This window comes from Ascaphus truei, chromosome 17 (genome assembly GCF_040206685.1).
Source record: "Ascaphus truei isolate aAscTru1 chromosome 17, aAscTru1.hap1, whole genome shotgun sequence".
In the NCBI taxonomy this organism is placed as follows: Eukaryota; Metazoa; Chordata; class Amphibia; order Anura; family Ascaphidae; genus Ascaphus; species Ascaphus truei.
Window position 1 is genome coordinate 14,037,631 of NC_134499.1, and position 24,029 is coordinate 14,061,659.

At 48.1% G+C, this 24,029-nt stretch overlaps 1 protein-coding gene across 1 annotated transcript in view; it reads right to left on the reverse strand.

Moving 5' to 3' along the window:
- Positions 1-832: 832 nt before the first annotated feature.
- The window catches only part of ACO2 (aconitase 2), a 28,688-nt gene continuing 5,491 nt past the window's right edge, over positions 833-24,029 (reverse strand). The window contains exons 2-18 of the mRNA XM_075574030.1: positions 20,044-20,186; positions 19,437-19,695; positions 19,067-19,159; positions 15,469-15,627; positions 14,188-14,338; positions 12,930-13,034; positions 10,468-10,559; positions 10,058-10,163; positions 9,537-9,694; positions 9,124-9,197; positions 8,868-8,979; positions 7,996-8,118; positions 6,435-6,590; positions 3,179-3,370; positions 2,673-2,805; positions 2,081-2,202; positions 833-1,360 (exon numbers count right to left, since the gene is read on the reverse strand). Of these exons, the coding sequence (XP_075430145.1) occupies positions 1,226-1,360; positions 2,081-2,202; positions 2,673-2,805; positions 3,179-3,370; positions 6,435-6,590; positions 7,996-8,118; positions 8,868-8,979; positions 9,124-9,197; positions 9,537-9,694; positions 10,058-10,163; positions 10,468-10,559; positions 12,930-13,034; positions 14,188-14,338; positions 15,469-15,627; positions 19,067-19,159; positions 19,437-19,695; positions 20,044-20,186 (2,313 nt within the window). The 3' untranslated portion in view covers positions 833-1,225. The remainder of the gene's footprint in view (positions 1,361-2,080; positions 2,203-2,672; positions 2,806-3,178; positions 3,371-6,434; positions 6,591-7,995; positions 8,119-8,867; positions 8,980-9,123; positions 9,198-9,536; positions 9,695-10,057; positions 10,164-10,467; positions 10,560-12,929; positions 13,035-14,187; positions 14,339-15,468; positions 15,628-19,066; positions 19,160-19,436; positions 19,696-20,043; positions 20,187-24,029) is intronic.

A 24,029-nucleotide genomic window follows, 5' to 3' on the forward strand; every position in this document is an offset into this window, starting at 1 on the left:
AAAACTGGAGCCCGGGGATACGTGGTCAAAACCAGAGTGGTGGCAACCCTGCCAGACTCTGAGGCACCTATCTCTACTGGAAATATCAAGCAGCCTCTGGGAATCGTTGCTGGGTTACAGTTACCTCCCACGTCCTGGATTGGCCCATCCCAGACAAGCCGCTACTTGGTGATTGGTCAGCACCCTGTCTTCCATGCCTTTCTATGGAGACGGCGAGTCTATGTAAAGTGCTGCTGACTTCAGTTCCAGAGACTATTCTGGTCGCAGCGTAGTAGGTGTCATGCCAGGGTTTTGCCAGACACTAAAGTGAGGCTCGTATTGGAAGCGAGCACTTTGACCTTGCTATCGTACAAGCAGCATCCCTGGACTACTGCAGTACCCACTGCGGACTGAGAATGGTAGCAACGTCTAGCACCTCGTATAGCGTATTCCCCTTTGTGGGTGTTTAATGTTGTGGCTGTCAACCTCATGCCAAATAAACTCGTTTTATTTAACCTCTTGCTCGGTCTACGATTCCGGTGTTAAGTGTCCTGTGACACGACTCTTAATTGGAGCATCCCAGTAGCCTAGTAATCACAGCCACGTCTACCAACCCTAATGGCAAAGCACTGCCATCTACTGGCCTTATTCCCTCACCCCTCACCCCTCACCCCTCACCCCTCACCCCTGCAGGTCTCCCATCATACCCCTTAGAAATCCCGACCCTGGAGAGTTAAGTAGCCCTAGTCTGATTGTGTTGCACTTATTGGATTATTATTCTCTATAGTCACTTTTGTAAAGGACCAAGTACACTCTGGGTGCTGTACATAGAAGAGGGACATAAAAAACCATGTCAGTCACATACATTTTAATGAGTCAGCGCTGAGTTAAAATATATATTTTAAAACGTAGCATTTCTATTTTTTATTTATTCATTATTTTATTTTTTTAGACTTTCCAACAGACTGGATGACATCGCAGTCTGACCCGGCCATCTCCTCAAGACAAAACTGGCAATAAATACAAAAAAAAAATATGGGTGGAAGAAATGTGTGATCGGAGGAGTTACTGAGGAGGTAAAATGTGCAGTGGCAGGATTAGCAACTTAAAAAAAAAAAAGTCTGTTATTGAATGGTAAGGGACAGACACAGGGAGAGGGGAGAATGATGTGCTCATGAAATAAGTGATTGGTTATTCTGAGCCGGTACTACTGGCGATGTTAACGGCAGAGAGAAGCCAGACAGGCTTATTTCTGTATCTCTTTCATGCGGTTGAGGGCACTGCCGGCCTGAAACCATTCAATCTGGGTCTCATTGAAGGTGTGCTGCAGAAGGACGGTCTCCTGGCTGCCGTTCTGATGCGTAATGATGCACTTTAAGGGCTGCAGACAGAGAAGGAGTAAACTTTAGGTGCGGCGTCAGAGTGAAATGGAGAATGACAAACAAAAAATAAAGCCTTAATATTGCTTTCTATAGCACTGACAATATACTCCCCACCATACATTGTATTTCCCAGGCACAGGTCACTGCCCTGTAGTTCTTATTTTCATGTCTGAGGCACAGGTAGGTAACAATGTGCCTCAGATTAGGAGACACGGATTAGAGCCACGTTCAAAATGCAGTATTCCTACTACAAAGATACTCCTACACTGGGTATTTAAACTATGGGCTCCTGATCATGCAAAGACTAATGCTGACCACTGCTGAACGCCGCTGTGTAAATCCAAGACCAGTTCCACACGCAGAGCCCTATATACTCCTCACTCCACATACACCGTGTGACAATGATACAATCTGGTCTGTCTTCATCTCTTGCCACAATAAACTTTGTAAACAAACCACTTGAGAACAGAAAACCTGGACCGGATCACCACCACCCTCACACTAACATGAGCAATATGGTCCTGCAGTTTTAAACACTGAAATAGTCTGAACACCCCTAAGCTGACAGGATGCTTTCTAGCACCTGAAGGCAGACAGAAGCCCTGTCGCAGAGGTCCCCAACTCCAGTCCTCAAGGACCGCTAACAGTGCAGGACTGATGGAGCAGTGATCGATCAACTCTTCCCGCCCCTAAACTCAGCCACCCCCCCTGCCAGTTACCTTCCCAGGTGCCAGGGTCTTGAGTCCAGCGATTGTGATCTTGTCCTCGGGGTGAATTTTATCGTAGTCAGCCGGGTCGGAGAAGGTGAGAGGCAGAAGGCCTTGCTTCTTCAGATTGGTTTCTGAAATGAGTCAGGTACGCAGAGCCCGTTACAGCCAACACCGCAGCAACCCCAGGACTAGCAGCCAAACGGCTTGGCTTCAGAGACTGATCCTCAACTCAGCTATTTGCTTGTGACATTGAACGTTTTAAAAAAGGAGTTCAATTGGACTTCTAGTAGTTGTAACAGGAGCTGAAGCCACAAACCCTTATAAAAAGGAATAAAACTGCTATTTTTCTGGGGGGGAAACACACAAATTGAGTACTAGATCATAGACAAAAAAAATGGGGCTTAGGATCGTTGCTTAAATGCAGATCCATGTTCCCTTGGGGTTCTGGCACCCCTATAATGGTAATTTGGGAAAAAACCATCAGAACTGTGGGCTTCAATGAGATTTTGAAACCAACTCATTGTTTTTGAATCTAACCATTAAGGTTAGAAATACCACTCAGAGCCAGGACAGACCCAGGTATTTGCCATTGCCAACTCACCGTGAATCCTAGCAAAGCTCTTGGTGATGATGGCTCTGCCACCCAAGTGCCGCGGTTCCAGGGCAGCGTGCTCTCTGCTGGATCCCTCACCGTAATTCTCATCACCAATCACCACCCAGTTCACGCCATGTGCCTGTGGGCAGACATTAGCTGTGACTTCCCAATCCTGATTTCCATGCGTGCTAATTAAGCTTTTAGATTGTAAGCTCCTTGGGACAGGGACCTCCTTCCTATGATCTCACTGTGTCTTAACATATGTACTCGTTATACAATGTTATTATCCATCCCGCCCATGTTGTACAGAGATGTAGAATGTTGGCATTGTACCAATAGAAGTTTTTCCTACAGGTGTGATGTGGTGTGGGTGCCCAGAGTTGAGGGGATGACAGAGTTGGGGGGGGGGGGGGTAGGAAATCAGAGTTTGGGGGTGATGGGGAGGGGGAGAATCACAGAGTTGGGGGGAGGGAAATCAGAGTTGGGAAATTAAGGCGTTTCCATCCCATCACCTTGTAGTAGCGAGCAGTGTCCGGGATGGCTCCGTACTCCTGGTTCAGACAGTTCTTCACGCAGTTTGCCTTGTCATTCTCTATGTTAATGGCACCGATCAGCAGGTTGTTGGAGATGTTGTCCAGGTGTCCACGGAACTTCAGCCAGGGGCCGGCTGCGGAGATGTGGTCAGTTGTACACTTTCCCTTCACCTAGAAGGGAAGGTCACCAATTTGAGTCCAGTCTCCATAAATTCAGCTATGAGAAGGCATCATGTGCACAACACAATCACGTATTACTTGGTGCTTAAGTGACCAATTGCACGAGAAAACATAGAAATAAAACACTTCAAAGAACGTCCATCTTTTATCCAGACTCCAAGTTTGCTTTAAAGCAGGCCTGCTCAACTCGTAAAATGAGAAGGGCCGAACTGCTCCAAGGAAAAAAAAATTGGGCCGCACGGGTAAAATCATCACCACCACCATCTCTCCTCCAGCACCTCATCATCATCATATCTCCCCAAGAACCCCTCACTATCAACCTTTGCGATACTCCCCATCTATCTCTCATACCCCCATCTCTCCCCCTCACCCACACACATAATACTCCCCCTCCACATCAAACACAGAATACCCCCCTGCACAGCACACACATCACACCCCCTTCACCTCACATCCCTCTCCCCCCTTGCACCTCACATCTCTCCCCCCTGCACCTCACATTACTCTCCCCCCTGCACCTCACATCATTCTCCCCCCTTGCACCTCACATCACTTTCCCCCCTTGCACCTCACATCACTTTCCCCCCTTGCACCTCAAATCACCACCCATGCACCCCAAATCACCCGCCTTGCACCTCAAATCACCTGCCCTGGCACCTCCAAGGACCCCCCCTGCACCTCCCATCACCCTCCCCCCCCTGCACCTCCCATCACCCACTCCCCCCCTGCACCTCCCATCACCCTCCCCCCTGCACCTCACATCATCCACTCCCCCCCTGCACCTCCCATCACCCTCCCCCCCTGCACATCACATCACCCACAGGGCCGCCAACAGAAATCATGGGGCCCGGGACAAATGAAAGGAGCAGGCCCCCGCCGCCCGAAAAAATATCTTTTAGCGCGCAACTTTTACTTAACTGTTTTCTTATTGTGATACAGAAAAAACATTACAATGCAACCTGTTTATTTTTTATATTTTCAACAAAAGACATGTGACTGCCTGCCTGGGTGAGTGGGTGGGTGAATGACAGTGACTGGGTGGGTGAATGACAGTTGGGTGAATGATGGTGGGTGGGTGAATGGCGGTGGGTGGGTGAATGACAGTGACTCATCTCTTCCACTCCCCGCATCTCCCCCTCCTCATCCCTTCCACACCCTGCATCTCGCCCTCCTCATCCACTCCCTGCATCTCCCCCTCATCTCTTCCACTCCCTGCATATCCCCCTCCTCATCTCTCCCACTCCCCGCATCTCCCCCCCTCTCTCTCCCTTCCCCCCCTCTCCCCCTTCTCCGTTTGCCCCACCCCACTGCAGCCCGATTTACACCCCCACCCCCTGCAGCAGCCCGTTTTTCACTCCCACCCCCCCCTCAGCCCGTTTTTCACTCCCCCCCCAGCCCGTTTTTCACTCCCCCCCCCCAGCCCGTTTTTCACTCCCAACCCCCCCAGCCCGTTTTTCACTCCCAACCCCCCCCCCAGCCCGTTTTTCACTCCCAACCCCCCCCCCAGCCCGTTTTTCACTCCCCCCCCCAGCCCGTTTTTCACTCCCAAACCCCCCAGCCCGTTTTTCACTCACACCCCCCCCCCCCACAGCCCGTTTATGCACATACACACCTTAGCTCAGCATATCCTCCCCGGTACTAAGCCCCGCCCCCAGCATGCTCTGACCTCCAATCCCCTGCTTCTACTCTAAAGCCCGGCATCCTGCTATTGAAAAATAAAAAAATATGGCTGCCGCATGTTCCTCATGCTGCTGTTCTTGCGCACCACCGCGGACTCGCGCGGGGGGGGGGGGGGGGAAGAGAAGAGAGGGGGGGGGAAGAGAAGAGAGGGGGGGGGGGGGAAGAGAAGAGAGGGGGGGGGGGAAGAGAAGAGAGGGGGGGGGGGAGAGAAGAGAGGGGGGGGGGGAAGAGAAGAGAAGAGGGGGGGGGGGGAGAGAGAGGGGGGGGGGGGGGGAGGGAGGGGGGAGAGAGGGGAGCGGAGGGGGTTGAGAGAGCGGAATCGCCATTTTTTAAAAACCTTTTTTTTTTTATATTATTAATTAACAGGCGCCGGCCGGAGTCATCGCGGGCCGCACAGAGAGGCCAGGGGGGCCGCACAGAGAGGCCAGGGGGGCCGCATGTTGTGCAGGCCTGCTTTAAAGACTGAAACCAGGGGTCTATTTACACTGAAATTCCATGTAAGACAAGGTAATGCAAGTATTAAACGTTATTATATAATAAATGCATCCATAATTACATTACTTGTGGCCCTTCCACTCCTATTTTTATGGGGGCGAGGGGGAGGAGATCTGGACCGTCTAGAAAACTAGTTGAATAACTCAAACTGTAGATTCTGAATACGGAAATGCTAATTAGCATGTGTATTTCCCTCTGTTCCTAAAACTTCTGTACAGCATTATACAGCCCAGGCGGGCTTAGAGAAGGACAGAGCAAAAAGAAATGTATTTCAACAACTATTGAATGTGTGGCTTATGCAGAAGGCTGTGACATCCATTAGATTTGCAAGTTCTTTTGAACAGCGACCTTTCCAAGTCTACCAGTATTTCTTTACCAAGTGCGCAATAGCTGGAGGAAAGGATGTATAGGACATATAGGATGTACTGTATAGGACATATAGGATGTATAGAGAAATAAAAAAAAGTTTCAGTGAAAAGGGGAACACTATACTAGGAATTAGGAAATTCTAGTCTACATAGCATGTGCTGTGTGACCGATGTGTGAGTGGAGAGAGCTTCCTGTGGTGGAAGGGGACGTTTCTCACTGATTATGGGAGAGATTTGGCTCATTTCCATTCACCGCGGTTTAGAGTCAGGTCAAAAGCAGCCAGACCGCGATTGAAGGTTCAGATTGCATAAAGAGGACGACAGACCCATTTTGCCAAACCAGCAAAGCGCTTCACTAGACCATGAAACGTGCATTTCAATGCCTCAGGAACCGGGACATTTGGACTTCATGGTAAGAGGCTACTGCAGGAATTGAACCTATATTGTGTTCAAGACCACAAACTCCTAAATGAATCGCCAATAACCCAAAAGGCACCCGGTGTGCAAGTTACCTTGATGAGAATCTGCATGTTCTCCAGGTCCTTCCCATGCCACCGATCGAAGGGCTCCAGCAGCTCCAGGCGTTGGCTGGAGGGACTGACATCAACACGCATGCCGCTACCATCCTTGGGCGGGTACTGGTAGGTGTCCTGACCAGGGTCAAAGTCCTGCAGAGGAGGCAGAAAGATCCATGTAACATGCTGATCTGGGAGTGATCTTTACACTATCAATATCTGGGATAGCATTACAAGGTCTGCTACCCCCTTAATTTGCGTGTGGAAACAGCGTCTTGTTCAAAGTTCTAGTAGCTGTATGGGTCCTAGAAAGGTGTACATCAGATTTGCAACTTGCAACAAACAATGCAAGTAGCACTGCTTTTTGACACCAATATACATGCTGTATATATGATGTGAGGGTGGGTTTTGGGGTTCTGGAGCTGGATGGGTTATGCAGCTGTTGCTTGGAGGTGTGGCCCCTCCTCCCCATGGTTTAAAGCTTGCCCCGCCCCACTTTCCAATTAGCAGTTGTTATCATGATCCTGTGTATCACAGACCCAGTATGGTCTTTCTCCCTCCAGCAGAAAAGAGAGGTACATGAGAATTGTGCCAGGCAGTGTAAGGGGCTGCAGATTGGGCATGCTGTGAAGTGGCTGCAGGCTTATAACCTTTTGGCCAAAGTCTTTAACTAAATGACCCTTACTCATGAGCAGATAAGCACTGAAGCATTGTTGTGTCATTTTGTATGTTGCGCTGGCCTCTCTGTTTTTGTTTAGACTCAATGCAAGTGTTCTTCACAGATGAAATAATGTACAGAGATCTCCAAGCCTCAAGTCTCTTGTTGGATGCAGCTTTACAAGATTTTTCCAGGTGATTTGATTTTGCCTCATTTACTGGGGGTATATAGGACGCCCTGATTGCCATATGTTCCACACTCCTTGATAAAAGGACCTACCCGTCCGAAACGCATAGGAGGTGGTTTGTTACACCCCCCCCCCCCCTGGGGTGATGTTTTTTTTATCAGATATGTTCTGAAATAAATGGATTTTATTTATTTTTGCACCACCTGACTCCCTGGCAGTGCGCCTTTTGCTTCTTTGTTCTACAGCTTTCCAAGTACACCTGTAGTTTAAAGACCTCTGCAAACTGATGTAATCTATGAAGGACTCATGTCAGGCAGTTACAGTAGGACGAGAAAAAACCCACTTACAACTAAAAAAGTACAAGAGTTTCCATACAGTAAGAGCACCAAGTCACAACTTCTTCCATATGTGGCATACAAACAAACCTGAAAGCTAGTCCTTCTGCCCCCGTTAGGACTTGTTCCACAAGAATGAATATTTATCTTCTCAAACCATTGTCGTTATTTGTGTGGCTTCTATGGCAATCTCTGGTGGTCATTTGATCCCATATCTGGAACCCCGATTTTCAGGCCCAAGTAAATTACAAGAAAAGCACAGGATACCCGCAGTTTCAATGGGTACCAAACATATTTATTGTGCTGTGGTTTGATTTTCCTCCAGCTCCCTGGCTACAAAACCACTGACCAAGGGCAATGTACTGCAGGAATAATTACCGCTCTGGGAAGTTCGTCAGCATCTGGGGCCTCCAGCTTAAATTTCTTCCCATCGGCACCAGTGAGGAAGTCTCTCTCCGGGTCAAACTTCAAGGTGCCAGCAATTGACAAGGCGGTGACTATCTGGAAACGAAACAAAAACATTCCAGCAAAAAAGGATGTAATGAATGGAGAGTATGACAATGCACTGGCAACTTGGCTTCTTTTTAAGGATTCTGCTCTGGCCAATTGCAGTTGCTGCCTGGCCACGTTATAATACCCCCAAGTGTTATCATTTTGTCAGGAAAAGGAATACAAAATAAGGACGGGCTCGATTGCCACAGAAAGGTTATACCAACATGTGCAGGTTATACCAACATGTGCAAGCATCTCACAACCAAACTCACACCGATGAGACCCAAAAAGGCGAAAATTGCTGTCCGAATAGGGTTTACTGGCTCTGCACTTTAACCCAGGCTTTGTTGTAAACGCGGTATAATACGGCAGTCATAAGCTTATACGGGTCCATGTTCAAATGGATAAGTGACACTGCTCATTTGCATGAGCATTACCCAGAAACCCTGGCTGCAGCGCAAGCATTGTATGCCAACAGATAATGGCGATGGGGCAGGGTTGCAGGCTTGGAGACGTGACTGTGCTCACAACTGCGATTTTTATTTACTGCCAACATGTGAAAGTTTCAGTCTGCAGCTAGACATTGTATGGGACCAGTTCTATATCTCCCGCTCAGCTGTATGAATGGGTATTGTAACCCGTGGGTGCATGATGTGGATTAAAATAGTGACCACAACGCACAGCTTCTGAAACCCGCTACGGTTAGAACAAATCCAGGGCAGTACCATAAAGTAAAGTCACTGCATGTCGCCACGCACCTCTGGGGATGTGACAAAGGCGTGAGTCGCGACGTTAGCATCATTGCGTCCTGTGAAGTTCCGGTTATACGATGTCACAATGGTATTCTTCTCTCCTTTCTTAACATCTTTCCTACATGGGATGAGACGTACATGATCAGAGAGCAGGGACATCCTCACAACCTTACTTCAGGGCAGGTACTGCAACAGACCCCGGGGCTATACCCGAAATCACCATCCTAAAGCGGTGTTTAACATAGTCAGTTGTAAAATGTACCTGTCCCACTGTCCGATGCAAGGGCCGCAGGCGTTCGCAAGCACAACCCCTCCAACGTCACGGAGAATCGCAGCCTGGCAGACAAGAACAGAGTCAAACTGCAGCCATTAACCCAGGGGTGGGCAACCAACAGGTCATGTTCAGGATATCCCTGCTTCAGCACACGTGGCTGTGAAGACAGCCACTTGTGCTGAAGCAGGGATATTCTGCCGATCCCTCTATTAACCCCTTCAGTGTCTGAGCGCACACAGCAGATTTATTGCAGGTTGTGATGCTATGGTATTTATTGTGCAATAATAAAGCATGCGTGGAACACCTTCTGCAGCCTACAGAGCTCAGGCACAGGCTTTCCCATGTTCATGCTTTGTAGATTACTAGAAGTGTTTAGATGGCCGCCCAGCTTCAGCACTTACATATCCGTCTCGCTCTATAGTGGCTCGGATCTGTTCAGAGCCGGGGGTGATGGTAAACTGAGACTTGCACTTCAGCCCATGGGCGAGGGCTTGCTTGGCTACAGAAGCTGCCCGCCCCATATCCTCGTAGCTGGAATTGGTGCAGCTGCCAATCAGACCTGGGGAGTGAAAGCAGAAGCGTGAGGGTACGGAGGGGGGAGAGGAGGGGGGAGAGAAGAGGACAGACACGAGGGTGACGGTACGGAGGGGGGGAGGTGAGGGGGAGAAGAGGACAGACACACGAGGGTGAATGTAAGGAGGGGAGAAAGGGAGTGATAGATGAGGATGAAGGTAAGGAGGGGAGCCCAAGGTACAGCACTCTGCAGCTACACAGAATATAACCTTCAGCACAGGTGGGTCAGTCAACGACTGACCTGTGCTGAAGCAGGGATATCCTCAACCTGACCTGTTGGTGGCACCGCCCTGCACTAGATGCTGGTGCGTTGCGGGCGCTTTTTAGATTGATTCCTTGTACGACATACCAACTCTGATATCCAGTGGCCAGCCCCTCTCCTCTGCGACCTTTCCCACGTCAGACACTGTGTTAGCCAGATCCGGGGTGAACGGCCCGTTAATCAGCGGTTTCAGCTGCTCAAAAACAAACAAAAAAAAAACAAAATAACGGGTCAACGCTATCAAGGAGGCATCTTCACCGTCTCAAATCAACAACGGCTTTCACCGCCAGGCCTAAACTCTACACCGAAAAGCCTTCACAGCCAGGAGAATATACTGGGAGCCCCTCATAACCCTATAAAAAAAAGGCCCGAATGCCCCGGTTAAATAAATACAGCTCACAGCACGGCTTCATTCTTAAAACTGGTGTAGGGCTCAACTAGATACTTTCGGTTTGCCCCATACTTTGTACTGGTTTCCAGCTGTAACACCTACTCACCTCGTCGAGGTTGATTTCAATCAGCTCATCGTATTCACACCCCTCATCAGGGACTAAATGACTCTTGAACTCGTCTGCCAGGGAAGCAGCGGCTGAAACAATATGGAGGAGGTCAGTTACCGGAAACAAGGAGAGCTGTGGCAATCACGTAAATTAAAGTGCTGGATGTTCGGAGAGAGATCATTAGCACTTGGTGCAGAACACAAGCACCGATTCGGGTGTATTTTCTGTTCCACTGGAGGGGGAGGTGGGAGGGGGTTTGTTCGAATTAATTTGCGAGGTGGATAGCAGAAGCAGACGGCGCCCACGTGACCGTCGGTCACTACCGATCTGTACGAAAAAGTCTCACACAAATCTGGGGAATAATTTACATTACATTACAATTTAATTATTTAAATTGAATGGATTTATTTTATGTTTTTAATTGTTAAAGAACCGATTAAAATGGTGTGCATTTGAAAAATGTATGTCAATATTCTTAAGTTTCCGGTTATATTTAATTAAGGATTTTTAATGGATAAATCTCTTTTTTTGCTCATTTATTAGGTGGGCAACGTTTTGTCCATCCCCGATTTAGACCATCACGGACCTCACCATTGAGCTACCCCTAATTTTACCCGAACCACCCAAGACCCCCCCCCCCCCAATGTCTCCAGGACATTACAAAGATCGGGAAATTAACCTTGTAACACCCAAAATATTAACTGATGGGCAGTACAAGTTCTTAATGTTTTAAACGTTCCACCCAGGGTCACTAAAATGATAAACTTTCAACTGCTGTGTCAGTGTGTGCAGGTGTGTGCAGGTGTGTGCGCACGTGTGTGTCGGCACATCGTTGAATTGTGCCACGTAGTCCGCTTTAAATATTATTTTAAGAGGAAAACGCAGGGTTTAAATGCAGGTTTAAGCTTTCTTCATTCGGAGGGGTACATGGATAACACTCGCCCTGTAGAGACGCATAGCAATAAGAGGTGTAACCTTTGCATGTGTGCAGCACATCGCAGGCTCTCTGCCAGTACTGGTACTATCCTCTTATCCCTCCAAGTGAAGGCCTTAGGTTTAAGTCACCTGTGCATACATTGGAGCTGCAACATGCCAAGTTGCTCAGATTTGCTACCATTTTCCATTATATGAAAGTGTGGGGGTGACACGCGCACGTGCTCCTCTGAATAAGTATGATGAGCAGGAACATTTAATAGCCGGTTGTCAGGGCAACAGCTGAAGAGATCCCAAGTCAGCGAGATCTGAGCTGTCCCCACATGCAACTTGATTCACGAATTTAATCCACGGACAGGTGGGAAGCAGATTATCGTCATATCGAAAACAGATTGGGATTCTCATCCCTGCGCTGCGGGGGGAGGGACACATTCTGCAAGGGAGTTCTTAAATTAATAAAGTGGCAGACTACTTCGAAGCGAACTAATAGCGGTGATCTTTTCAAAAGGGTTTCATGGGTTACTGGGACAGGTGGCTCAATCAAAGACCGCACCAACTGTGCTGAAGCAGGATATCCTGACGTGCCTGTGGCCCTTGAGGACTGCAGTTAGCCACCCTGCCCTGTGCAGAACTAGTTACAGACTGAGCTCTAACCAAGGCATTGATCAATGGATCCAAGTCCATTTAAATTTCATTCTTTAAACCTGGCTGAGCGCTGACGTTTTATTCCCTTATAGGTGACTGCATGGTAAAGCCTGCCCTGTTTCCTCACCTTCTGGTTCTGGCAGAGGGGTGTGCACACATCTCCATCTTAGCATGGAGGCCACACCATAACCTTCAGTTTTCTGCTCATTAAATCTTTTACATAAATGGCTGCACATAAACCCATTAACATCACCGCGATTACTTCACTTGCATGCGAGACCTATTACATTTAACTCTCCCATGCCCCTGAACTCTGGTCTGTGACATGTGGTTGCAGCCATTTCGCCGTGACCAAACGAGTGCCGGAGATTTGCCGTGACTCAGCCCACTGCCGGGATTTGTCACCGCTGGCATCTTTGCTGCCAAGTGCCTAAACTCAATCGTCACCTCCAATAACAACACTACCCTCTACCCCAAGAGCCCTTACCCCAACCTCTGAGACCAACTCCCTGCCTTAACCGCCGAAACGTCACCTTCTCGGAGAAGCGGCGGATCGGCTGCGGCAGAGGGTCTCTGTGGTGAAACGCTAGTCATTTGGTCGTGACTGCGATCAAATGTCCCAGTCTACTGAATGCTAGTCACGTGAATGAAGCCCAGAGCTTGCCTGACAGAAGCCACGACACAGCCCCTTCTCAATATACTGGGAGGCCGCCTTCCCTGTGCCGCAGAAGTGACCAGTTCTTCAAATGAGCAGGACTAAGACTATCCAGCAGAGGGAAAGCGGCGTCAACATATCAAGTAATTTATCTCTATGCAGAATCCCGTTAGCCCGAGTAAAAGCAAAGCACTATATAAATCCCCATTACAGAGGGCGACCTCACCTGCTCTTCCAGTCTTATTCATGTACGTCTTCATGCGCTGGTTGTATGGGAAGACCGAGGTGGTGGCTCCGATCTCAGCACCCATGTTGCAGATGGTGGCCATTCCTGGGCAGAGGGAGAGACGCGGCGACCAACAGATCAAGTCAAAAATAACGCAACAGAATACAAAGTTCTCCTCGCTCACTTGTAGGATATCGTGGTCCTCTGCCAAGTTGTAGCTGAAGGTAGCCGCCTTTCACTCCCTTTTCTTGCCGTCCCGATTCATCTCGAAATAGAGATATTGCAGGTAAAATTAGCACGATCGCCGCACTACGGATACGCAACAATTTGGTCATCAAACTCAGAACTACATTTATGTTACCTCTTGGGAACGCAGAATGAATACACGATGGTGTATTTCTGCAAGAGGTAACAAACGTAGCTCCACGTTTATGACGCTGCCAAATTGTTGTGTGTCCCTAGTGGGCCAACGTGCATTTTATTTACTCGAAGAGACGGACAAATCAAGTTATCGGGAAACCCTAAAACGAGCTCAACTTGGAGAGAAGGGATCGGATAGACACTTTGAAACATGGTCAAGGGTTTCAACAAAAGAGCAGGCGGGAAGCATGTGTCAGAAAGTACTAGAAGCGGCCATGCTCTGAACCGAAACGATCAGCAGAAATGTAAGGAAGTACATTACAGAAAGGGTGGTTGATTCATGGAATAGTCTCCCAGAGGTGGAGGCCAATACACCAAAGGAATTTAAAACGGTTTGAGATGGACAAAGCTTCTCTGCATATGAAAAACCAAAGGAGCCAATAGGGTGAGGTTTCACAGCATTTGGGGAAATGGGTTGACTAGGCGAGTCAAGTGTCTTATCTGCAAATTCTACATTCTGCTTAAATGAAGTAAAACCTCTAAATATTGACACTTATACCAGAGAAAACAACCCCCAGAAGTCTGAACGGGACCATTCTGTGCTGTAAACTACATATAAAACAAATGAGGTAATCCCAGCATGTTAAGGTCCTGAGAGGTCACATCTGGTTACCATGGCCCTGTAGTTATCAGATGACATACAAAAGAAGGTGATTAGGCATCACAGGGTTTCCAACTAGATTTTTTCACTCCAAAGACTAGTCATGACTATGCCACCCAATCATGTATGTGGGTCACAGTAATGAAGGAGAAAGATAATGGCCAAAGGAAAGGCTGCAGCTAGAAGACCCCAAAGACATCAAGACAATGATGTGGCTCCTTCCTCAGTGCTTCTCACCGGTGCAGGAGATGGAGTCTATACCAGGTCCGTGGTACTCTACAATGGCCCCTGTCCCCCCTTTTACAGTCAGGATCCCGGCCACCTTCAGAATAACGTCTTTCGGGGAGGACCAGCCCGACAGCTTTCCTGTCAACTTGACACCAATGACCTGAAGAGAACAAAGATGGAGCCATTACCACAGCCCAACCTTCCCAGCAGAGATGGTGCAACCGAGCTCACCACAAGATCAGCATGTGCTATCCAACCACTTTCCTTAAAGCAAAGGAGATGTATAAATTTAGAAGTGATGCCGGTTGTGCTAATACAATATATGATCAAACCTTTTAAATAAATGTAGAGCCCAAATCACTTACAAAGCGTGAAGGATATTTAGGAGAAACTGGTTTACAATATAAATGCAAGCGCGAACGGTCCATTTGGAAAGGAGTCACTGGTCGCCAGTGAGTAACAGACATTCAAACAAAGATACATTTCGGGTCAATTTCCTTACAAGAGTCCCAAATAAAGTAGATTCTTCTATTCCTATGCCGCCACCGCCGCCCCACATGGCTCCTACGCTGGAAGCAACGTACACCGGTGTCCTTTTGAGGACGTGAGCGGTAGCGAGACGGAGCGGCCGGGACAGAGGACGCGGCTCGGAACGCTTATGGGGAGATTTGCTGATGTGAGCAAGCCGAGACGGATACGGCGTTTCCATTTGGAACAGATAGTTTCCATCTCTTCCTATGCGAGCCAGTTAGAGACTATATTGAAGAGAAAAGTGCTAGAACAAGCCATGCTCTGAAGCTGGGAATCTTGGCGGAAATGAGGAAGTTCTTCACTGAAAAGGTGCTGGATTCAAAGACCAGCCTCCCAGCAGGGGTGGTGGGGGCAAACAGTAAAGATATATATACACATATATACATATGTGATAGAACCTAGAAGATCATTGGCTCTTTCACATGTAGCATAGTCTTGTTTCAAAGGCAGGGGTGGCCATCTCCAGTCCTTAAGGGCCACCAACAGGTCAGGTTAGGGATATCCCTGCATGAGCACAGGCGTTTCAATTAATTGCTATTGGCGACGGAGCCATCTGTCCTGAAGCAGAGAGATCCTGAAAACCTGGCCTGTTGTGACCCTTAAGGACTGGAGTTGGTCTAAGACATCACAATGGTGAGGAGAATGGGCAGGCTGAGGGCAAAGTGTTCACGTACTCTGATTTTCTATCATTTACATTAATAAACTGGCGGTCTGCAAGTTGACCATGCGACACGGGGTGGAGGAGGGGGTGTCACTCACTTTTGGGCATTTGAGCTCCCATGGAATATCAGCCATAACATCCACAGCATCAGCGCCCCCCACACCGATACAGATCCCCCCAAGGCCTCCACCATTGGGGGTGTGAGAGTCGGTACCGATCAGCAGCACTCCGGGGTAGGCATAGTTCTCCAGGACGATCTAACAGGGAGGAACGGCAGATTATTTTCTGAAACACCTGCTGCAGCAGAGTGAAATACTGCGCATCGTTACACGTTTAGAACAGCCAAGGAGGCTTCTACAGCGACTTAAAGTAAGAAACTCAAATTATAGACACCAAGCATCACGGCTTCTACTCCACCCTCTCCAACCACCAACAGAAACGCCACGATGGGGAGTTACAAAACCCCAGTGCTGGCTTCATCCTCCAGCGGCTGAACTACTAAACTCTTACATTGTTATCTGTTTGGGGCAGAAATTAATTCATCCATCCTAAATAAAACGTAGGATATTTTACCAGGGGGGCGGAACATTGATTTCTCGTTTTCAAGTATATCCTGGGCACACCGATGGCAGGTACAGGCTACCGTTCAAACAAATGCAGAGCAGGTGGTGTTCAAGACCCCAACAGGTCACATTCCAAGGATATCCCTGCTTCAGCACAGAGGGTGCAGTCTTAGACAGCCACTGATTGAGCCACCTGTGCTAATCAGGTATGTCCTTAAAACTAGTGTTCAATATCCCCAACAGGCCAGGAGTTGAGAACCCAGCATTACAGAGAATTTAGGGGGGCAGAGCAGCAAACAAAACATTTAAAATCAGAGTAGCTAAAAAAAAACAAAAAAAAAAAACAAAAACAAAGTTTAACCCCAGGCTGGCATAACTTATAGCTGCTCCCAGAACACAGACCTGTAACCCCAGGCTGGCATCACTTATAGCTGCTCCCAGAACACAGACCTGTAACCCCAGGCTGGCATAACTTATAGCTGCTCCCAGAACACAGACCTGTAACCCCAGGCTGGCATAACTTATAGCTGCTCCCAGAACACAGACCTTTAACCCCAGGCTGGCATAACTTATAGCTGCTCCCAGAACACAGACCTTTAACCCCAGGCTGGCATAATTTATAGCTCCTCCCAGAAAACAGACCTTTAACCCCAGGCTGGCATCACTTATAGCTGCTCCCAGAACACAGACCTTTAACCCCAGGCTGGCATCACTTATAGCTGCTCCCAGAACACAGACCTTTAACCCCAGGCTGGCATAACTTATAGCTGCTCCCAGAACACAGACCTGTAACCCCAGGCTGGCATAACTTATAGCTGCTCCCAGAACACAGACCTTTAACCCCAGGCTGGCATCACTTATAGCTGCTCCCAGAACACAGACCTTTAACCCCAGGCTGGCATAACTTATAGCTGCTCCCAGAACACAGACCTTTAACCCCAGGCTGGCATAACTTATAGCTGCTCCCAGAACACAGACCTTTAACCCCAGGCTGGCATAACTTATAGCTGCTCCCAGAACACAGACCTTTAACCCCAGGCTGGCATAACTTATAGCTGCTCCCAGAACACAGACCGTTAGCAACTAAGACACATCCAACAACAGCTCACGCACAAAAGCTCTGGAACTTTAAGTACAAGCTAACCACACTAAAACATGAATATGACCCCGGTCCCGATTAATCCCACATTTGAACCAGGGATGGAGAGAATGGCAATGGTGGGCAAATAAACAGGTTACCACACAATAGGAGACATGCTGTTCTTTTATAGGCTACGCACCTTTGAGGAAATGAGACACAAAGCTCCTTTTTAGGAGATGTTCAGATACCTCCAGATGAGAAATGTTATCTTTGCATACCCCCCCGCCGGGCTACACACCTCCAATACCCGTTTTGAATTAATTTGTAAGACGAATGCTTGCACAAAGGAATTAATATCAACTCTACACCAGTCTCAACAACTATTAGATAAATATAGACAAGATCATAAACGTTTATATGAATTAAAAAAAAAAAGAAAAAAAAGGAGGAAATAGAAGACACTGGGCTGAACTCGTGAATCAATAAGAAAAGTATCAATAAACACATCTATTAAGGAAAACCGTTACCAACTCCTATTCCAGTGGCATCTCACGCTGCAAAAACTGAACAAGCTGTTCCCAACATCTTCCCCCCTGTGCTATAGAAACTGGTCAAATAGGAAGTATGCTGCACGTATGGTGGGAATGTAGAGATAAAGGACATATGGATGCAAATATACACAAATCAATAAAAAGCTAGAAAATCAGACCAACACCAGATCCATGGGAAGCCCTATTCCAGGAGTCTCTGGGAGGGGAAATTAGCCACCTGTATTTTTTGCCACTAAAACAGTGATGGCGACTAATTGGAAACATGCTCCAGAGGCCGCAATAAAATAAAGCAAAAATGTGGAAAAACCGTGTATATGGAGAAATCAGCACGATCCCTACATGATACGCTAGGCAAAGTAACCAAAATATGGGAGCCGTGGTGCAAAACTCCCCGACCCGAATGCCCTGGGAAGCCTGTTGGCAATAGAAGACAATGGAGAGGTGGCCTGTCATGGTGCAAAGCGGTGGGGTAATGTGTAAGAACAGGAGCTTGGTATGAAGTAATAACCTGTCCAATCATATCTAATTGCCTCCTCACCCTTCCCATCAAATAACCTGGTTATACACAGCTTTCTGCACCAACCACTACCCCCCCCCCCCACCTAAATGCACATATTGGGACATGAACAAAATAAATGATTTGAAAGGTTTTGGAATTTTTCCATGAGAACACTGCGGGTTATAGAATGAGAACGGATTAGACATTACTTAAAGAGAAGCCTGGATAGTTTCCAATGAGAGACACTGCATGAGAACTCTGGCAGGGCTACACAGAGTACGGAAAACCTGGAAACACGAATTCTCAGGGCACCTATGGGTTAAAGTGAGGCAATGGGTGAAGCGCCTCTGCTACTGCAAACGCGTGTGCTGATCAAATTACTGGCTGCAGGGGGTGACCTTGAAAGCCAGGCCTGCTGTTACAAGCCTACTGGGAGGAGAAAGAAATTAACTGGATCCAGTAATATAGGAAAATTAAGTGTTTACTAAAAAAACAACAAAAAAAAAAACCAAGACATGGCGTAATCCATGCAATAATCTACGTTAAAAAAAATAATATATATATATCAATTCTGTAATGTGTGAATACGTACTGCATTATTTATTTATTTTTTTCATTCAACTTTAAGATGTTTTTCACATCTTTTTGTTACCAACTTGTCCCGCTAACAGGAATTAAAAGGACTGAGGCCTGTGGTTAAATGCATAGTTTATAATTACATAAAGCAATATGGAAACAGAATAAAAAATGAATGAACAAATATTTAATATGAAAGCTGTTTCCTCCCATATTTTAATGTTTCACAACAATGAAAACACTAGCATCACCAGTTCTAGTTCAGAGCAATCTGCTGCCCAGCTGGTCATTGGCTCACAGCATTGAAGGGGTTAAGACGTTGCCCACTAGCAGAGACTGCAAACTGCACCCCCACCCGCACTTTGGAGAATAGAGAAGTGACCCCTTCTCTGCCGCTACTGCTGGGGAAACAAGGCCGGATCTTACCTGATGGATGATACCGGATCCGGGTTTCCAGAAGCCAACGCCATATTTGGCCGCGGCGGTTGCCAAAAAGTTATACACCTCCTCGTTAATGTCCTGAAAGGGGAAGCATTGAGGTAAGTAAAAAAAAAAACATTCATTGTGGTGATCAGCCACCAAACGGGGGGCACAGACCAGCAGTGACAGTACGGGCACATACGGAACATCGCATAGAGCCAGCACGAAGAAAGTTTAAATGATCTCCCTAAAGTGGAGAAAGCCAGAAATGACATGCAGGTAGTGTACGTCCAATCCTTGTGCGTTTGTGAAGCCCCAAAAGAGCATGTGCTCTGCAGGAACCAACGTGAGAAAACTAGGGCAGGCACAACCATACCTTGGCTCTCTGGAGGTCCTTCACTCCACCCAGCTGGGCCTCAATCAGGTGGTCACAGTGGATGGTGGAGGGTACTGCCACTCTGGATAGCCCACTGCTGATGAACTGCAACATGGCCATCTGAGCAGTAGCATCCTGCATTGCCACTCTGTCCGGGCGGAGACGCAGGTAAGTTTTACCACGCTCAATGTCCTGCTTGATTGGGTCATCAAGGTGACCATACACGATCTTCTCAGACAGGGTGAGGGGGCGATCCAAGCTGTGAGGGAGAAGAGGGCGAGTTAGAGGGCCGAGGGGTCTGCAGGAAGCATGAATAAGAGAACTTGCATGAGAGGAAGGAGTCGTCAGCCTTCAGATACAGGAAATAAAGCAGAGATCATATAGAGGAGATCCAGCACAGAACCGGTGTCCCGACAGGAGAGATTTATGCACCTTTACTCAGGACTGGGGGGGGGGGGTGCAAAACCTATATTATGGCAGCATCACTTCCATGTGTTTACATTTTTCCTATGTGGGGGAGAGGGGAAGAAAGCTAATCTGGTAAAAGAAATGCAACTCATTTGGATTGTGCTTGGATCTGTGATCACCTCATACAACGGGTTCTTACCGCTTGCGTACAATGTTGATGTTTTTGTCGATCTTCTCATAGCTGATATACTCATTGGGCTCAAACTGGCTCATGGCCACCTTGGCCTTCTGGCAAAATACTGCCGAAACATGGTATCTACGGGCTCCATGGCCCAACGCTTGCTGTAGGGGAAAAAAAAAAAGTCTATTAGGTTCAAATAGGGACACTTTATAGACGTCACTCATGGGGCCATAACAAGGTCAGTCTGTATTAGGGTCATTGTGTGGACTTTATATTCTTTCTGACCCACAAGAGGAAGGTTCAACTCAAACATATCTAACAACTAACGCAGTTAACTGCATCAATAACCCAGTCATTGCATCATATTCCCAATTACTGACTTGTTAGCAACTTTAAAAACATTACAGCAGTGTAAGTCAGGATTATTACACCAAGATGTAGATCATGCATCAGTTATGAAGGATGAAAAACAAGCAGGCGTACAAAAATAAGCCTTGGAAATGTGCTAGAAAAAGCGACGCACAGCCAGGGGAGTAGGGTCCAAAACAAGAAAATGTTATTGAATCATGAATAAAAGGAGGAGGTACACAGCTCTCCTACACAGCTCTCCTACACAGCTCTCCTACACAGCTCTCCTACATCAAGATAATGTACGAAAGGCGTAGGCGTGTTCTGTACCTCTTTTTTTATTCATGATTCAATAAGATTTTCTTGTTTTGGACCCTACTCACCTGACTGTGCGCTGGTCTTTCTCCCCCCTTTTCCCCCCCACTGAATTCGCCACAGCGGCTGGCACGCCACAGAAAAACCTCCTGAAGTGGGTCATCTATCTCATGGCAACTGTGAGTACCTTCCTGAGGATTATGTCGACACCCCCAATGAGGTTTTAGATGTGTGGAGCACCTCACTCTTAGGCCAAGTCCAGGATGGCGGCGGCGGCGTGCGCGCCACACACCAGTCACTAACTTCAATTAGGCAGGCCCCAGTGTCGTGTGTGTTGGCTCAGGCAGTGCGGTGGCGCATCAGCCAGCAGTGCAGATAACACGATTGTGTTCCCATGCAGCGACGCGGTCACGTGGTGCGCTGGGAGCCAATACAAGAGCAGATAGCTTTGACCAATGGGAGCGCAGTGCTTTGAGCTGCGCCCCCCCCTGTTTTGGACACACCCCCCATGCCTCCCTTCAGTCTGTGTTTTTAAGCTGTGCACGCGCCACCAGGACGCCAGGCGCACGTGCAGCAGCCACCACCAGGGACTTGGCCGTAACATTCAGGGGATATTTGTCACACTGCAATCAAGTTCTCAGGATTGAGAATATATATGTATCTATTTTCCCCACTATGGAGTTCTCTGTTCATATGCAAAAGAAACATTGAATATGATCCAATTTCTTGAGCACCCTAATCCCTGTTTTACTATTGGACATGTGCCAGAGTCTTTTGTGGGAGGTTTAACTTTCCAAACAAATCATTAGCCCCATCTATAATTTTACAGCTCAATATACGTTTGTCCGAGCTTGGGAATTATTTGGTGTTTAAAGAACAAATACACGACAATGGTAAATGTTTGCTGTTTTGTTCCAATTCCTTTTTTGTACCCACCCACCCCCCCCCCCCCCAATACCCACCCTGCAACGTTTTATCTGTATATCTCTGCCTGATAAATGAATAAAAAATTAAGATAAAAAAAATAAATTTAAAAAAGCTACAAGTATTCTCATAGAACAGATTTTAAAAAAAAAAACATATGTAGGATATTGCTTGGACTGCAGATTTAAGCAAATTTTTCTATTTCAGAGAACTATGTATCTACTTTTTTTCAGAACTCAAAAGAACAACCTTTGCAATTCCTCAAAGATGATGTCTGCAGTTTCCGGTTTACATGGGAAACTTGGGCATATATCTGCAAGGATTAGGTGTTATTATTGTATGCATGAACCTTCAAAGCAAACTACCCCATTAAAGAAAATTACTTCCGTCATAACCCAGCTCTGATTCATTGCGCCACACTGTATAGGTCTGGCTATGTATGGTGCAACTACAGACACCATGAATAACCATGTGTAGATTTAAACTAAAAAGTCTTCATGCCCACTGACTATTGAAACTACTTTTTATTCTTATAGGAGTATGAGCCACAGGAAACATCACAGATATTGGAATATGATCAAGAGCAAATGACTGCCTACAAGGAGTGCAATGCTGCCATGTATAGGCCTCCATACGCCTTAGGCCTTGGCCATGTTTAGCGCTTGCTGGCGGAAGCGTGCTGACGCGCGCTCCCGCTCAGCACTGAGCCCCTACAGCCGCAATTAGAGCGGCTTTAGTAGGGGCTCACCTGCGCTTCCGCGCGCTTGCGGAAGCGCAGGTCTTAGGGGAATTTAAAATTACCCCGCTTGCCGGCGAGACAGGCCGGTCACGTGAGCGGTTCGCCCAATGAGGGCGAACCAGCTCCGTGACGTCACTGGCCCGCCCCCTGACAGCCCGCGCGGTAAGCAACCGCAAGACCAGGGAAAGCACCCGCTTTCCCTGCGCCTCAGCACGCCAGCAGGTAGCATGGCCGAGGCCTTAAAAGTACCTGTGCAGCTCAAAGCTAAACTTATAACAACCTACGAAGCTGCCATTGCAGTGGATTAACCACATTGCAGCCAGCAATGGTTTCAAAGGCCTTCTTTTCGTTGGAGGTGTGTGTTAGTAGGATGTGATTTCAGAAAGCCTATCCCGTTGCCAGTAGTTTTGGGATTGCAGCCTGCTGGATCAGCCGAGAGCAAAGGTTTGTTCACATTCCATTTTCTTTCATGCATGAGGTGGACTGGCAAATGTGCAAGATTGTGTGGCTCAATGTCCTTGAAGGCTCGGGGGAATCAGGAGAACAGGTCAAATCAGATACAATTAACCATTACAGCTTCCATGGAAGACATGCATGCTAGATTTATGCTCCTGCATGCACAATGTTATGAATGGCTAATGACTTGAGGAAACTGAAAAGGTTCATTATGCATTAGGGTTCCAAAATAACATCACTGTGGAGCAGGAGTTCTCATCTCCAGTCCATCAAGACCCCAACAGGTCAGGTTAAGGATATCCCAGTTTCAACACGGGTGGCTCAGTCAAAAGACAGCCACCTGTGGGGAAGGGATATCCTGAAAACCTGACCTGTTGTGGGAGGGGGAGCTTGACTTGAGAACCGCTGCCGTAGAGTACATTAAAGCAGCAATGTCGCTTTTTGAACCGCGGCACTCCAAGCAGCACCCATTTACTGAGACATATATTGTCAAAACTACCTACAAACATGGTCTGAGAGAAACAAGATGGCCAGTGGGGTCAGCCTCTGTCTGGCAGGCAATAGAAAGCTGCGACATTGGGAGATGACATTGCACCCTCTGCTTAGGTAGTCCCCACAGTTTGTGACTGGGTTGGCTGGCAGACTGCCCACCCAAAACCCACTCACAGCTTGCCTCCCAAAACCCAGTCACAGCCTGCCTCCCAAAACCCAGTCACAGCCTGCCTCCCAAAACCCAGTCACAGCCTGCCTCCCACCCACCCACAGCCTGCCTCCCAAAACCCAGTCACCCCCGCCCACACAGTCACAGCCTGCCGACCACCCAACCAGTCACAGCCTGCCACCCAAACGCCCACCCACCCAGGCACAGCCTGCCTCACACCCAGCCACAGCCTGCCACCCAACCGCCCACCCAGTAACAGCCTGCCTCCCGCCCGCCCACCCAGTCACAACCTGCCTCCCACCCAACCAGTCACAGCCTGCCTCCCACCCAACCAGTCACAGCCTGCCTCCCACCCAACCAGTCACAGCCTGCCTCCCACCCAACCAGTCACAGCCTGCCACCCAACCGCCCACCCAGTCACAGCCTGCCTCCCGCCCGCCCGCCCACAGCCTGCCTCCCGCCCGCCCACCCACCCACCCAGTCACAGCCTGTCTGCTGCCCGCCCACCCAGTCACAGCCTGGGAGGGAGGGGGGAGGGAGTGAGGGGGGGAGGGAGTGGGG